Below are 16,305 nucleotides of genomic sequence, written 5' to 3'. Positions count from 1 at the left end.
ATGAACCGCTGTTGCAATGTGAAACTGTCATTTCAGCACACTGGAGTATGTAGTGGAACTGACTGACGCGCGTATTGGGAGCTATTATCTACACATGAAAGTGAAGAATACACCCAGTTCACATTAATTAGGTAGAGAATAGCCCGAGTATTGGAGATGGAGAGACAGAATTGCAAGTGCCCCTGCACTCGAGGAAATAGGTAACCTCAACCTCATTGACGTCAGTAGATCTCCCCAAAAAGACCCCCACTGAATTACTCCGGCTTCCATCGGTACCGCTCCTCCTTCCCCGCTATTTCCCCGCACAACATCCCCAAAGGAAGGTACCTCTAGTGTGCTTATACGTAGACTGTGTCATAGAGGTACCGTACAGTAACTTGAGGTTGTTCTGCTAGTTCCAGTCACAGTTCTGCCTACCCTCTTCTTTTGCGTCCAACCTCCGTCCAAACAGCCGCGGTTCTCGAGTCCCGTCCTATCTCTCGTATCTACCTATTTCTTTACGGCACATCCTGGTTGATATCATGAGCGCTTCGAATGAAGTGGGCGCGCACACCACCGGCGACTTCCCTCAAGACCACGAAGAGTTCCAGACCATTGCTCAGAGTATTCAGGGTGTACAGGATCCTGAGATCTTATTTCCGACGTCAACAAGAACGGGTGAATTGCCAACGGAGGGACAGGAGGAGAATAGTAAAGAAGACGGGGAAACCGCAAAGGATCAGGAGGAAGAGAAGGCTATCGACAGCGAGGCTTCCCATTATTGGGATGCTTCGACCATGAAACCGCTTAGTCCAGCCTCGGCGGTTAGTACTTATACCTCATTTTTTGACTCCGTGTCGGTTGTTTGCTCCCGTGGAAGACCGCTTGGCTCCGGCGCCGTGTGTCCGGTTTCGCACTCCGACTCCGGCCCGGGCTTGCGTGGTGCCCTGAGGTAGAAATCGGGTCAGCCCCTTGCATGACTTCCGAGTTCACATGAATCATTATTCTATCATGAAAACGTTCATGTCACTTAACATAATTCTACCTTGCAGGCTGCCATTGCCCGGTTAAGAGCCTTTAAGCCCCCTCCCTTTCCGCTATGGGACCGCCTACCAATCAGTCGCCGCGCCGCGGTGCTGTTGCTCCTTTTCGCAGATAAGCGCGGTGATCTCCGTGTCGTCATCACCATGCGCGCCGCGAGCATGCGCAGCTTCTCTGGGCATGCCGCGCTACCCGGCGGGAAGGCAGATAGTGTAGAGGAAACACCATGTATGAAGTCTCGCTATCACGTTCACATAAACTACCAGTAACGAGAGACCAAAGACCACTAACTTTGGACTGTTTCACACAGATCAAATCGCCCGCCGCGAAGCCTGGGAAGAAATCGGTCTTCCCATGGACGACAACAAGCTCCCCTCGCCCTTCCGCATCGAACACCTCTGCTATCTGCCCATGAACCTCGCGCGCACCGAGCTAGTCGTCCGTCCCTGTGTTGCCTTTTTGCACGCCGATAACAAGGTCGCGCCAGCGGCAGACGAATCCCTGATTCCGCGCCTCAATGCCAAGGAAGTCGCCGCCGTCTTCTCCGCGCCCTTCCACAACTTTTTGCGAGCCAATGATGATCTTCCGAAAAGCGACGATGACGGCTCGCAAGAAAAGCCGCCGCCAGGCAAGTGGTACGAGGGCAGCTGGACGAACTGGCACGAGGAGCGGTGGCGGTTGCACTTCTTTTACGTGCCCGTCAACAACCAGCAGGTAGCCAAGCCGGGGTCACGGAAGCAGCTAAAGGCCGCCGAAGAAAAGTCGTCCAACAAAAGCGCAATCATCAACCCGGAAGACGACGAGGACTTGCCGCCACCGACAGCAGCGCTCGCCCGTGGGGACGAGGAGGAAAGCGAACGATACAAGGTCTGGGGAATGACGGCAAGGATACTGGTGGACGCGGCGACGGTGGCATATGGGGAGGAGCCCGAGTTCGAGCATAACAGCCATTTTGGAGACGAGAGGATGATCATGGGGTTGGATAAGTTGGGCATGCTGGGGGAGAAGACGAAGAAGGAGAGTGTGTTCACGCAGGAGGATCTAAAGAAGGCGAGTGAGGCGGCGAAGAAGGCTAGCGAGGCGTCAAAGATGTAGATAGAGGAGGACCTGGAGGTAATGTGGTTCAATGTGGGTGAACAAGGTGTTGGAATAGACGTCTTGTTGTCGATTCATAGGCACTTGTCATGCAATAATTGAAATATCAACGCCACAAAGCGCCAGTGGTTTAGTGGTAAAATCCATCGTTGCCATCGATGGGCCCCGCGTTCGATTCGCGGCTGGCGCAACTGATTTTTTTTTCCCCTTCATCGTTTCAAAGCCATGCACATCCATTCGTCAGTTATTATATATAATACGGTAAAAAACTGTCAACTAGATCCTATCTCATGGGGATATACATACATACCCCATACGTCCCATCGTATTAACCGCCGATTACATCTAGGAACACTCTGATGGCACTTTTCGGACCCTTCTAGCCGCTCTTCTCACCAGCCGCTATGCAAAGTGGCCATAACACCTCGCCGCTCAAGCCATATGATTTTCTCCTCACGTTTGAGAATTGTGCACTCATGAGCACGTCAATGACACCTCCTAATGGCAAGCAGTTTCCTTGGTAGCAGTAGTACGGGACCCAAAAACGAAGTATCCCAACGCAGCTCCCAAAGAGCAAGCCAGCATGACCCAGCCGTTGTACGTCATGAAGATGAGCCTTTTGTGTGTGTGTGTGTGTGGTCAGAAATAGAAAACATTCAAGCTTTGGAAACAAAATTGGAAAGCAAAAGGTGGAAGGGGAGAAGGAAATCTCTTACATGATCATGAACGCATAAAAGTTCTGGATCCCATACAAGACCGACTTGATGGCGTGGGCCCGCTTGGTGACTGCAGCCACATTTTGCCCTAGTAACCACGGCATGGTAGTCTCAGCAAGACGTTCTTCATCTTCAAGTTGTGGTTCAACGTCATCATCATCGCGATACTGTTCTCGAGGGTCTCCAAGACAGATAGATGGTCATCTTAGCAATACGATACGACACCAAACGCATGGTAGATGTAGTAGGCATTCGGTGTGTGTGTGTGTTTAATGCCATGTAACCTTGTGACATATTGATATGAGATGCTATGGCAAAGCCAAGGCAAAGATAGCAATATGTATCGGATTAAAGAGAAGCAAAGTGGTTTCAGAGGGCCCGAGACACAAAAAGGGGAAGTGAGGATGAACAACTTACGAGGCGTAGTCTCCACCCTCTTATTAGTCCATGCCTCATACTGTCTAATGCCCTCGCGAAGTGCCTCGTATCCGGCCGCCAACGCGACAATGGCGAGAAGGGAGACTACAAGACTGAAGGTCGACTGGATGTGCCATTGGCGGAAGACGATGCAGAGGTTCTCCGTATTCCAGGTGAAGAGCATGTTCATGCTACACCTCGGCGCTCCTTCGCCCATCCCAGGATGACCCGAGTGCATGTCGCCGTGGCCGGAGTGGTCCATGTGGGTGCTGTGGTCGTGGCCGGAGTGATCCATGGTTCGTTTTGCTGCTCCTTGAGATGTTTGTTGCTTCGGTTATAGGAGAGATAAAAAAAAGGAGGGAGTTGAAGTGAGAGTGGCAGAGTCGTTGATTGGGGATCTCGACTTATAAGGTAGAGGTGGCTGTGAGTGAGCGCCTCGTGTCCCATCAGTTGAAAGAGGAACTGAAGTGTTCCGTTGGTGGAACCTCGAGGTCGGAGCTGGAGTTTCGCACGTTGTGTTCAATTCACGGCCAGAGGAGACATGAAGCACCTGAGAATACGCCTACAACGCCCTGCAGCTGAATGGTACGAATCTCGCGAGCTCGCTATCAAGCTAGTTTGAGCAAGATAAACAGGGGTCTGGCATCCGAACAACAACACTCCCTGAGGGGGAAACAGACTTGTCTAGAGTTCGTTTGGCAGGCCCTGGTATCCCCTCCGTCTGACAGCAGGCATCATCTGGCGGGGCATCAAACGGACAAGTGGGGTACTACTACTGTTGGGATACTGTACCTGCCGGAATTTAGTTCATGGTTTCCAGCGCTCCATGTTGTTCGAAACTTCCATTACCTGCGTAGTAGACATTTCTGGATTTGTACTTCTATGTATGGTCTTGTACAAGCCCATTTTACAGTCAACACTGAAAGTTCGAGTACAGTTAACTGGGTATGCGTTTTTCCCGGCCCCTGCCTATATCGTTAAAAGTGCCGGGAAAAGCTGACAAAGCAGTCAGCTGTTCGCAGTTTGAATCATCCCATCGTCAGCGTCATAACTTGAGGATCTTGGAGGTTGATTCTGGGAGAAAAGAACGGTAAAAGAAAGAAGAAGACCGAGTCATAGTGATCACAAACACAAATTCGGTCTTAAAAAATGCTTTCCTCACCAGTAAACCTGCCGAAATGGTATGCATCACCATCAGCCACATGTAACCCCTCAGCGTATCAGCTTGCGCTCACAGCTTCACAGGCTCGAAGAAAACTCTCACCTTCTGAAGCCGCCCATCAACAACTACTGCGTTTACAATGATGACTTTACCGTCATGGTAAGTAGCAACTCGACTACAGGTACTTCTGATTCCATTCGTGACTAAAAACCCGCCCACAGATCGTTGGTGGCCCCAACGCCCGCACGGATTACCACATCAACCAAACCCCCGAGTGGTTCTACCAGTACAAGGGCGCCATGATGCTCAAGGTGGTCGACGACGGAAACTTCAGAGATATCATCATCCGCGAGGGCGAGATGTTCCTCCTGCCAGGCAACACCCCGCACAACCCGGTGCGGTTCGCCGACACGGTCGGTATCGTGCTGGAACAGAAGCGTCCCGCCGACACCATCGACCGCATGAGGTGGTACTGCCAGAACTGCAAGGAGATTGTCCACGAGGCGAGCTTCCACTGCACCGATTTGGGAACGCAGATCAAGGCGGCCGTGGAAGCCTTTAAGGAGAATGAGCAGCTGAGGACTTGTAAGAAGTGTGATGAGCTGGCCGATTGGTGCCCCAAGCCTGGATCGATCCAGGATCCGAATGTGCAGTGAATGGAAGGGTCTGCATCATGGCTTGGGGGTTCTGCGCGGTGGAAATGATGGCCTTGTCAGATGTCCGCCCTGCGAGCGTATGTGAAATAGAATCTATGTACATCGAACTACACTAGGTTGTATGAGGGTGGGCTATCATCTATGTTCGTTCGGTGTTTACGTCTCAGCATACTCGTACGAGCGAGTAGACTCCTCGACCGCGATCTCGATCTTGGCCTCCTCAATCTCCTTGCCATCCACACGGATACCGGCGCGCATCACATCACCGGGGACAACTGGGCCAACGCCCTTGGGAGTGCCAGTCAGGACGATGTCACCGGCCTCGAGCGTCATAACCTTGGAGATATCGCTAAGGATGCGGGGAATCTGGAAGAGCATCAAGTTGGTGGAGTCGTTCTGACGAACCTCGTCGTTGACCTTGAGATAGAGCTCGATGTTGTGAGGGTCCTGAATACGGGACTTCTCAATGAGCTTGCTCATGGGCAGGAACGTGTCGAATCCCTTGGCAATGTCCCAGGGGAGGCCCTTCTTCTTGGCCTCATTCTGGACATTGCGTGCCGTCATGTCGATGCTGAGAGCATAGCCTGAAAAAGAAAGATCAGTATTTTGACTATGATATTGGAATATGGAAAACTCACTATTAATGGCGTCCAGAGCTCCCTGCAAGTCCGAAGCGTCATGGTCTCTGACACGCTTGCCGAGGATAAGAGCAAGCTCAACCTCGTAGTGCATATCAACACCACGGGGCCGGATGACGGGTCCTTCTCCGGGAAGGATAATGGACGAAGGAGGCTTGAGGAAGAAGAAAGGCTGCTTGGGCTTTGCGCTGTTCAGCTCCGTGATGTGGTCCCTATTGAAAATGAGTCAACTATGTTCAGATGCGTTTATGGCGTACTTATGCACACATACGCATAGTTGCGGCCAATGCAGACAACCTTGGAGGCCTTCTTGAGCGAGGCCATGGTGGTCAATCCTCTCCTGAATGTGAGACTCATGTTGCGACCAGTTTTTGGCTGGTTAGAGGTGTATAGAGCTTATGAGACTTTCTAGACTTTGCTTATCAGTATCAGGCTTTGGGGGGGTTCCATTGCGTGCTGAACTCCACGCAGGCAGTTTGCGGCCATCTTGACTGTGACGCTGGAAAAGATGTCCCGTACAAAACCGATCAACCTCCTTCTTGCCCTGCTATTGGCTGGGACTCACCTCCTTGCTCTAAATGCTGACAGCCAAGGGCCTCTCTAGATTAAAGCTCTGCGTAACGCCGAGAGGGTTTAGGACACGTACGACGGGTTTATCGAGACAAGCACAACGACCGCTGAGACGAAAGCTTAGTGCGCTGAATACTAACTCTTGCTACTTACAGTACCAGCCAAGGAATCGTCTTGGCAGCAATAGCCTGAGGATACCTAGTGGAGGCCGGGGATCGGCCGGCTCACACAAGGGTCTCGGCCCCGAGCACGGAGGACATGCATCGTTCAAATGTACCTCTCTAGTTGTTTATCATACGCTTTCCTAACCCATTATCCTTAGTGAAACTGTAAGGGCGGGAAGTGGGGAGCGCTACTGAAAGTGTGGGGAAGCCCGCTCGAATCGGTGGTTTACCGGCAATGCCAGGGATGTCTAGAACGCCCACGCGACTACCCCAAGCCGCATCCTGCCTCTACCTGGCTAGCACCGCGTTGGGATGTCTCCAGCAAAGGAAGAGACGTCCCTCCCCGTCGGGCATCCCTTTATGAAAAGACCTCCCAGTTGCAAACCGACAGTCCGTTCCTCCGCTACTTCCTTCTCCCCACCGGACACTCATTTCAAGGTCGTACCTTATATCATCCGCGCGCTCGCACCCCGCCACCACACACCATCTGCGCTCGCTGGATCCTTTCCATCCATTCGGTCAGACGGTCTGCAACCAGGCTGGTGACAAAGCGGAATCGAACAATCTGGGCGTGGGTTACCAGTATGACGTGAACTTGAAAGCGGCTTTCATATTGCAACACTCCCGCTCATCTGCGACCACTTTAGGTCACCCGGCCGCTTCCTCTTCGTCTCTTTCCTGGATCTCCCGATTTCTGCCGCCTTTACCTGCAACAAAAGAAAAGACACCTCCTGCACACCGTCCACTTGTTCCAGATTCATACATACATTCTCGACCCTGATCCATTCGTCTTGAGGGCGACTAAAACTCCCAGGTGTCCTTATTTCGGAGTCACATCCCATTCTACAACTTTAGACACGTATTCATTGGATGGTCGCAAATCGACCCGCATTCGTTAATTGAGTTCAAGGAGTGCATACGAGACAATGGAGAGCATCCAACTTGCCCAGATGTTGGCCGATCTTAGCGATCTAAATGCGGCTGTATGTCTCCTTTCCCGTCCCCACAGAACTTGACGAACAAGTCCCCCCCTATCGGCGTCGCGCGCATGGCACTGCTGTTGGGATCCGCTCATGTTGGATCATTACTCTCTGACACTCTCGCCACAGCAAGAATCACAGGCCGCACTTGCGGTCGTCAACGCAAACAAGAGCGCCAGCCAGCCCGCTCCGGAACTGTCCCATCATCTGAAACCATCAACCGAGCAGCCTCCCATCCACCCTAATCAACATCAACTCCATCACCAACGTGTCGCTTCCGCAACCTCCCTACTCTCTAGGACGGCCTCGCCCGCCAGGTATGACAAATACGGCCGTCCCCTTACGACTCCCCCCATGACCCGTACGCACTCGAACCATGGGTCCATTCCCGGCACTCCACGAAGAGAATCTGAGGTCAGGTTTCATGTCCGATGTGTGGTTCCATCGGAGGACTGGGTTACTAACAGCTTCACAGCCCGAAGATGACGTTGACCGAGCGCATTCCCTGATGGCATTATACGAGATTCGTACAAAGTTGAAGCAGCAAGACACCACAAGCATCGATAAACTCAGAGACAAGATAACCGCATTGCAATCCCGCTACCAAACGGAGAAGAAAGATGGCGCAGATGCCAAAATAAGTCGTTTCATCTATCCCAAGGCCCAATCGCCGCCACCCTCGTGAACACACCATGTAGCAAGGTTCCCTTCCGCAAACTCATCTTTCTTCTTCTTCTTCTTCTTTTTTCTTTTTTTTCTCTTTTTTTTCTTTTTTTTTTTTTTTTTCCTGTCCTAAAAGTTCAAGATCGTTGCATTTCTCATGACCCATATACAGTCACGATGGCAATCCAGGAGAACAAGCTCAGATGGTTTTGCTTGGGTATGGCTTTGGTTTTTCTCGTCTTCTCAGCCTGCTGATAGATTCACTCATTGTGGTATGTGAACGTGCCTCTCCCCATGAATCCGTCTTTGGCGTTTGGGCAGGATGAATTATTACGACGGCTCGGATGGCAAACGGCAATGTCTATTCCGCAAAATCTATTCGGCGTTCTGAAAAGCACAGGGGAATGTCGGTCCTTTGTGGAGGGTATATGAACATACACTGAGCATTGAATTATGATTTGCTTACGCCTTGACATCCACTCATTCTGGCAAAAACCTGCCACACCCTGCCGTCACTACTGCAATGTCTCCGTGAGTATCTCATATATTATGCAGGGAAAGCTTAACATCGGCTGGACGAATTGCTTAAATTCCACCAAAAAAAAATATGTGATCTCGTTGTCCCTCCGGTCTTGTGCCATCGATATCCAACAGCTGTTGATATCATAGTGAAATGTGAACATGGACAGTCTCTTTGGAACGAATGCTTGCCCACGGTTACCGAGTGTAATATCGCCCTTCTTGACTACCAATTTCCAGGACAATTCCAGTCATATGATATTATACTAGTCACAATTAGTTTCCATCCAGATCGTATAATTTAGTTGCCAGAAGGACGATATGCGTGATTGGCTTGCGGTTTCTAGAATGTGTTATGCAGCCCCAACCGTCCGTCCATCCACTTCAACCCCGACCCCCGGCCCTGGAGCGGGCCCTTGCAAGTGGACTTCCGACAGCGCGCGTGTATTTGGCTCCACAGTAAGTTAGTGGGGGATCCACCACAAAACGTCGCGCCCGACGATATCATCTTCTGTTAACTTGTTGCTCGCAGTCTGGTGCAACCAATTCAACATCCACATCCTTTCTCTCCTCCGCCGTTTCGACGTTGATCGACTCCCCATCTCACCCACGTATTGCAGCAGTATTCTCGAAACATACTGCCCACAATGGCGACCGGAGTGGACGCCAAGCTCTTGAAGAGCACCAAATTTCCTCCCGAATTCAATCAGAAGGTGGACATGCAAAAGGTCAACATTCAGGTCATGAAGAAGTAAGTGCACCCAGTCACTGTTAAGTTAACAAGCTCGCATCGCTGTGATACACTGGGGACTTGATTGCCAGGGGAGGATGACTACAAGGCAATTGCTAACACGTCGCGTCTTTGATCAGATGGATTGCCAGCAAGGTCACCGAGATCCTAGCCAACGAGGATGATGTCGTTATCGAGCTGGTTTTCAACCTACTTGAGAGTGGCCGCTATGTAAGTCGCCGACCGTCTTTAAAACTACCCCGTTCCTTGCCGCAACATGATACTGACAACACGGTGATGGCAGCCCGACATCAAGTCCATGCAGATCCAACTCACAGGCTTTCTCGACAAAGATACCCCGACATTCTGCAGGGACCTGTGGAAGCTTCTACTTAGTGCGCAGACTAGTCCTCAAGGTGTGCCAAAGGAGCTTCTGGAGGCCAAGAAGATGGAATTGATTCAGGAGAAGGTACGCACCTCCATTCCCTTTTCGACCTGGCGACCTTTGGTGAGCGTTGGTTGACAGTGCTTCCGACAGCTGGAAGCGGACAAAGCCGCAGAAGAGGCACGACAGAAACGTCGAGAATTCGAAGGTCGGCCTGAAAGGGGCCGCGGCGGCCGAGGAGGCGGTATGGGTGGTGGCCGTGGCGACTCCTGGCGTGGAGGACGCCGTGACGACCGCGACCCCCGAGGGAACATAGGCCGAGGTGGCGGTGGTCGATCTCGCTCACCACCGCGTTTCCGTGATCAAAAGGACCGTGGCCCACCAAGAGGAGGACTCAGAGATTCATATGTTCCCCGAGGAAGTCCGACATTCAGACGTGGCGGAGGACGACGGGACGACAGGAGACGGCGATCTCGAACTAGGTCGCCGTCTGTGCGGTCGAGGTCCCGCTCTCGTTCGCGGACACCCAGCGTTGACGGAAGCCGGCGATCTGTTACTCGATCCCCTAGCCCTCCTCCAAGACGGGGACGGGTAAGATCACGTACTCGTTCTCGCTCTCCGATCCCCCACAGGGGACCGCATAAGCGCGTCAGGTCACCATCACCACGGCGCGGACCCAGATACCGGGGGCGCTCCCGATCTCGGACTGGCTCGGTTTCATCCGATCGTGGCTCTCGCTCCCCCAAGCGCCGCCGTTACTCCACTTCCCCTAGTCGGAGCCGTAGCCGCACCCGGAGCCGCAGCCCAAGTCGGAGCCGGAGCATCACCCGAAGCCTCAGTAGAAGCCTGACTCGGAGTCTTAGTCGCAGTCGAACCCAGAGCCGGAGTCGGAGCCGGAGCCTGTCGAGGGCTCGAAGCAAGCGCTACAGTCGGTCCGTATCGTCTACTGGATCTTCTCGCCTTTCCCGATCGCGAAGCCGCACCCCGGTTAGGCGAACGCGTCGTAGTAGCCGCAGCATTTATCCCGATCACCGTTCTTCTAGACGTCGATCACGCAGCAGAAGCGGAAGCCGCAGTATTAGCCCTCGCCGCTCACGGAGCCCTCACAGACGCTCTCGTAGAAGGGATGAACGAGACAGCAGCGTAGATGCTACGCCCAGGCCCGGCAGTAGAAGCCGCAGGGCCTCTTCTGTGGCTGCAAAATCTTCTGCGCATGACAGATTGGCTGATGATTCAGGCGCTCAAGACAGAATCCGCTCTCCCCGAGACACTAGAGCAGCTGCCGAAGCTACCTAACGAGGTACGTCAGACCACCTAAATGAGGCTCTAAGCTTGGGGTGGCTGGCACTGACCGGCGCTCCAGAATCTCAAAGCCTCTTGCGAACAGCGCCAGAAAGAGCCAAAAGGGAAAAAAAAAAAAAAAAAATCAAGCAGATGAGGTCCTCTAGAAGCGCAGAAGGGAATCATGAAGGCTAACCAGTCGTTTTGAAGATATGAACACAGCTGCTGAGCATCGCTGTTTTGTCGGCGCAAGCACAAGCGCACTATCATTAGAGCCTTCCGCGTCCTTTTAACCTTGGTGGATTGGTCAGCCGAGGTGTTGTGAGGTCCTTCCCTTAAAATCCCCTCGTTGATGGCTCCAAGTGTCTGAAATCATATCCTCTAGTCTTCAGGTCCGCATGTAGATTAAATACCTTGTATGGCATGAGCACTGATACAACACACACATACAGATGCATAGTATTTTCATGATGTTCATCAGCAGTGAGTTTGGTCTGGTCAAATCGTTTTGGTGTTTGAGGCCATCCGAGTGAATGCTACGAAGCATCCCTACAATACTCAGATCCTACAGGCGAACTGCGTCAACTCCAGAGTTTCTGCCCTCATCGCGCTGACGATATTTTGAGAGCGATTGCCCACCTAAGTTAGGCCCTACATACACAATATAGTTTCAAGCGAACTTGTTATAACTAGAAGGTAGGCCTAGTACCACAAATGAGCCTTCACTTCAAGGCAATTCCACAGGATCTGGAGCAAACGCCACACCTGACAGTTCCTGCGGTTCCCCCTCATTGATTGCCATCTGGTTATGGTTATGGCGATGATGATAGCACTGGTAATTATGGTGGTGTGTATGTTGATTATAGATAAGCGTGTTGCTAGTGGCAGCAGCCAAAGGCCCAGGTAGCTCCGACCGTGGTGTTGACGTTGATGTCAGGGACGACGATTTTGTGTGACCATGGCCATCGCCGTAGAGCAATCCCACTCCGACTGTGTCAAATACCATTGTTGATGACAACGACTTGTGTAGGGCATTTGGCTTTGGCCTGGTGTGTGCATTGGCAGAGACAGTTTGACTTGTCGGGGCTGGAAGCTCTTGGAACCCCGCTCCCATATCCCATAGAGTCGTGCTCGAGGCATTAGTTGCTTTGAATCCTGGCGTGCCCGAATATGGCGGTGGTAGTACTAAGTAGCTCCCGCCGGATCCGGACCTGGGGTTGTTAGGATATGTTTGTTGCTGTGGCTGCCGTTGTTCTGTTGTCCGATTGCATTTTCCCCTTCCGCCTCCGCCTATAATCTCGTCCAGAAGACCCATGTTCTCCCATGCGGTCGTTTCGGAACGCCGGCCGCTACCGCCGTGATAATTCGAGTTTGACTGTCCCTCTTGTTGTGCTAGTCCTGGCCCTGGTCCTTTGACAATAGTAGGAGCGATAAGCAACATCTGCCTTATGAAATTCAACTCGGAAACCACAGCACCATGCTCTTTCGCCACGAGTGGTTGTTCGTGGTTGACCAAGTTGCGAGCATCGGCGATTAGCCATCCCCAGCGGTTTCTAAAAGAGATCTGAATCTGGCCGCATCCATGGTCATGATGCCCCCGCGCTTCGGCAAAAGACCCAGAAGACTCAGGCCGCCCGGAAGTCGTCAATCTCTCCAGCAATTGACATACTCGGGCTATCTTCCCTCTTGCGCTCTCGATGATGTTGATGGTCCGCTGAAAGATGGCCGGTTTTGTCCTCAGAAGAGGCAGGTTTTCGTTACACAGCTTGATCAAGTCCTCGAGGTCGACAACACAGGTTCGTGCCAGCTCGAGACAGGGACGGACTGCGGTTACGGTGGAGGTGTGGTCGAGGGGGATATTGAAGAGGAGAGCTTTGTGAGAGGATGTGATGCCGGGGGGTATTTCCATTGCTTCCATGCTGGTGAGGAGAGAAAATCACCTAACCTTTAGGCTGGCGGGAAGTGGTGAGAGTGACGCCGGGGGCTGATTTGGGATTGCCTAGGTACCTCTGGCAAGCAACAAAGAAAGAGGTTCGGCGCAGCAAGTTAATTAGGATTGGACCCTGGAAATGAAGCGAGAGTCAAATTAAACATGCTCGGATCTTGGACCAGCTGTGTCGTGTGAGGAAATGAGAACGAGACAGCGGGGAAACCTGGAAGAACGGTTGGCCAGGTTGGCCCGAGACAACTTCAGCTGCAAGTCCAAGCTCAAAGCTGGGTGGTTCAGAACCCGTCTTTGACTATCGACCTGAGACGGTGGTAGCCAGACTGGTAACAACGAATGCCAATGAGCTCCTTTAGCGTACTGATTGGCCCATTCTGAGGGTGTTGACCTGAGAGCCTGATCTAACCTGGCTAGGAATTTCTAGTCGAGAGCAGCTGAGAAAGGATAGTAACACAGGGGGTGACACATAGGTAATAAAGGCATTCGTGGAAGCGTCTACGCAGATAGCTACCAAAATCTTTGATAAGCCTCGGGTTGAGGAGGCGAATAGTCATAAGAATAGACCGAACATGTTGCGATCAGTACATTACACCTTGGGTAAACACTTGGGACGCTTCCAAGCGTCTTATATATACCTTGCTTTTAAGCCTGATTTTGAGGCAGTTCTTGAATGGCATTATCTCTGGATGATTTTAGCCGATATGTTTCCAAATCATTGTGATCCCTATCACAGGTTTTTAACGGTCTTTCCTAGTCAAAGCGAGCCGTGCTGAACTGTCCATGTTCGGTTTATTTTTATGACGACTTCAGGAGGGGGTGGACATCCTCAAGGCGTTCTTGGTATTGAATGAGAAAATTGTGTGACGATGTGACAAAGTCTGGAACCTATTATAAAAGCCACAGCCGGCGTCTAATGGCTGCCTTCCTCCAATTTGGAGGTCTCACACTCAAATCAATGCAAGGCCCCTGCACGTCTGCGGCCACGCAGTGTTTACTACCTATGTACATGGGAAAGGGGTACAGTGTCGATGACAGCTAGTTCGCACATGTGAGAGCCTCGCCCGTTAGATGCGATGAGGAGGATCGCAGTAACTTTAGCCGGAACAAGATAGAGGAATTTGTGATCGCCCCTTGTTGGTTTAGAGATTGCCTAACGTTCAAATATGAAGGTGGAAACCAAAGGACACAGGGACTTTGGATGCGGTCGGCAAGTTGACCATCAGATGTTGTTGTAGAGGTTGGCCAACGATAGAACCCCATTTGCCTGCTTGAAAACTGCCAGTTTCTCGATATCCGAGCAGATGTATTACGCACCCAGTGAAATGTCCCTTATCCTCGTATGTGTACTCACTGCCTTTCCAAATTCCCACAACCTAAGCCGAACTGCCTCCCATCGATGAACGCGTGACAAGCTCACTCAGTCCGCTACCCAACCACAGGCGGAACAACCAACGTCCCACTCGTCTGCGCACTTCCACCCAGCCGCCTTCCATCCTTATCCGTACGCTTGACCAGACCAGCAGCGCACACTATCCCTTCTCGATAGCTGCGAACTGTGCCGGCCACTTGCTCGTGCCCAGCAACGTGCAACATACACCAGTCACTCGGCTGTGAAAACAGCAGGTACCCAAACTTGGCGCACTCGACAATGACCTCCCGCAAATGGCTTTCCTGCTGGAACCGAGCTGTGTCCGAGTCCTCGACAAAGTACCTCAGGAAGCTATTCAGCGCTTGCGCCATGGCAGCAGCTTGGGGCGCGAGCGCCGCGTCTGTTGGAGTCAAGGCTGTCCGCTGGCTGCGTTGAGGGTGCAACAAGAAGGCGGAGAGCACACGCCACCAGTGAAGGGCTAGGGTGGAAGCTATTCGGATTTCTGTTATCAAGATGGTTTCGAAAAAAGCGGATTGTGGGCGGTGATAATGCTGGAAGCACATAGGGGAACACGAACCTTGGGAATGCACCTGTCTTCTTACTCCGTGCTCTTCATCCATGGGAACAGACTGCAGAAACGCCGCAACGGGCGGGGGAAGCATGGACAGCGGGCTTCGGGCGCTGGGATCAATGCTCGTGAATATGACCGTGGATAAGACGTGCTGGAGAGCTATCTGCCTTGTGTTCGGATCCAAGGCAAATGAGACGATCGTTTCGGCTGAGGGGCCTTCAGTACTAGCTTCGCCCAAGCCTAGTTGGGAGAGGGCCGCAACAAGGCTCTGGCGATTTACACGTGTAGCATCCAAGGGGTGGAAGTGATAGTGGTTCTCGACGTGTTGCTGGATGAGGTGGTGTCGGTCGCGAAGCTCGGCGGCGAGCTCCTGATCGGAGAGGGAATCGAGGAGAAAGTTCTTCAGTTGGGGCATAACGTCGTCGTCCTGCTTTTGCATCCCTGGCCCAACCTGTGCGTAGGACGCATCTTTGGAGGGTGTCATAGCAACTTCGGTAACATCACCATGACCTCTGTGTCTTTGCCTTCTCCTCGAGAAGAAGCAAAAGGCGGCGGCGATACCGAGAAAAATACCGGCGATGAGGCAGCCGATAGCTATGCCGCCCGCTGCACCAGATGCCACTCCGCCTCGTCTTTCAGCCGGTGCTGGTGTAGTTTGGCATTGAGAATCACGATCGGGGCTGTTTCCACTGACAGCGGGACTGCAGGTTGGCGAAGAGCTAGCGTTGGATTCGGCCTCTAATACTACTACCGGTGCCGGTGTCAATTTCGATAGGAATGTGATCCCCTGGCTCTTGTCCGTGAGAGTGGTTGTGACAATTACCGTAGTAACTAAAGGCTGTGCCATGGTGAAAGATGAACAGGACAATGTCCAGAAGAACTCCGAGGAGTGACTGATTCTTTGCAACTGGTATGACCGGGCGGAGGATGGATTCCTTTCAATAAGATAGGAAATCATCAGGAAGAAACACCAGCCCAGGACCTCGTCGACGCAGGAGAAAATCCACACACTGTGTGATACACCTGCATAGTATTGTCCAGTGCATTTCAGCTGGACAGCCACAAAGCTGACTGATAATATTCGTGCCACATCTTCCCCATGTTCAAGAAGGGAGACATGGCAATAGGTAGAGCAGACCCTCGTGAACGGTCAGTCGCATCTATTCATCCAGCGATTGGCGGCCTTGTCTCTGTCGGATACGTGCAGGACAATCCCTGCCCGGGCAACCACTCCCAACAGCCGGTCATGATGTCGGAAACGAATCTAGACCACTGTTGGCCGCCCAACCTTTCATGTTCTGTTGTCTTCAAGGAGACATACAGGGTTAAGCTCCTGCTGGTTCCGTTACGTCTGGAACTTTGCCTCCGTGATGCATGTACCCTCGGACTTTTGGGTCTCCTCCCATATCAGGTAGTGAACTACG

General features: G+C 52.2%; 7 protein-coding genes across 7 annotated transcripts; 4 read left to right on the top strand and 3 right to left on the bottom strand.

Moving 5' to 3' along the window:
• Positions 1-521: 521 nt before the first annotated feature.
• NEUTE1DRAFT_150059 (uncharacterized protein) lies at positions 522-2,191 on the top strand (the record flags this gene model as incomplete). Its single annotated transcript, XM_009857871.1, has 3 exons — positions 522-803; positions 1,032-1,248; positions 1,331-2,191. 3 exons carry the CDS (start codon positions 522-524, stop codon positions 2,113-2,115), a joined length of 1,284 nt encoding a protein of 427 aa, XP_009856173.1.
• Positions 2,192-2,355: 164 nt separating this feature from the next.
• Positions 2,356-3,598, bottom strand: NEUTE1DRAFT_133171 (uncharacterized protein; the record flags this gene model as incomplete). Its single annotated transcript, XM_009857870.1, has 3 exons — positions 2,356-2,731; positions 2,832-3,012; positions 3,249-3,598. The coding sequence occupies 3 exons, from the start codon at positions 3,541-3,543 to the stop codon at positions 2,614-2,616; spliced, it is 594 nt and encodes a 197-aa protein (XP_009856172.1).
• Positions 3,599-4,630: 1,032 nt separating this feature from the next.
• Positions 4,631-6,042, bottom strand: NEUTE1DRAFT_118822 (uncharacterized protein; the record flags this gene model as incomplete). Its single annotated transcript, XM_009857869.1, has 3 exons — positions 4,631-5,650; positions 5,705-5,916; positions 5,976-6,042. 3 exons carry the CDS (start codon positions 6,026-6,028, stop codon positions 5,223-5,225), a joined length of 693 nt encoding a protein of 230 aa, XP_009856171.1.
• Positions 6,043-7,238: 1,196 nt separating this feature from the next.
• On the top strand, positions 7,239-8,155 carry NEUTE1DRAFT_133168 (uncharacterized protein; the record flags this gene model as incomplete). Its single annotated transcript, XM_009857868.1, has 3 exons — positions 7,239-7,421; positions 7,548-7,832; positions 7,894-8,155. 3 exons carry the CDS (start codon positions 7,365-7,367, stop codon positions 8,101-8,103), a joined length of 552 nt encoding a protein of 183 aa, XP_009856170.1.
• A 1,092-nt stretch (positions 8,156-9,247) lies between these two features.
• NEUTE1DRAFT_90927 (uncharacterized protein) lies at positions 9,248-10,901 on the top strand (the record flags this gene model as incomplete). The annotated part of the gene is made up of 5 exons (XM_009857867.1): positions 9,248-9,351; positions 9,471-9,561; positions 9,635-9,799; positions 10,032-10,306; positions 10,595-10,901. The coding sequence occupies 5 exons, from the start codon at positions 9,248-9,250 to the stop codon at positions 10,860-10,862; spliced, it is 903 nt and encodes a 300-aa protein (XP_009856169.1).
• A 1,686-nt stretch (positions 10,902-12,587) lies between these two features.
• Positions 12,588-13,236, top strand: NEUTE1DRAFT_51664 (uncharacterized protein; the record flags this gene model as incomplete). Its single annotated transcript, XM_009857005.1, has 2 exons — positions 12,588-12,872; positions 13,123-13,236. The coding sequence occupies 2 exons, from the start codon at positions 12,588-12,590 to the stop codon at positions 13,234-13,236; spliced, it is 399 nt and encodes a 132-aa protein (XP_009855307.1).
• A 1,130-nt stretch (positions 13,237-14,366) lies between these two features.
• Positions 14,367-15,728, bottom strand: NEUTE1DRAFT_72234 (uncharacterized protein; the record flags this gene model as incomplete). Its single annotated transcript, XM_009857866.2, has 2 exons — positions 14,367-14,800; positions 14,888-15,728. 2 exons carry the CDS (start codon positions 15,726-15,728, stop codon positions 14,367-14,369), a joined length of 1,275 nt encoding a protein of 424 aa, XP_009856168.1.
• Between the last annotated feature and the right edge of the window lie 577 nt (positions 15,729-16,305).

This window comes from Neurospora tetrasperma (assembly GCF_000213175.1).
Source record: "Neurospora tetrasperma FGSC 2508 unplaced genomic scaffold NEUTE1scaffold_81, whole genome shotgun sequence".
Taxonomy (NCBI): Eukaryota; Fungi; Ascomycota; class Sordariomycetes; order Sordariales; family Sordariaceae; genus Neurospora; species Neurospora tetrasperma.
The sequence above is the reverse complement of the archived record's forward strand: the minus strand, read 5'-3'. Positions and strand labels throughout refer to the sequence as shown.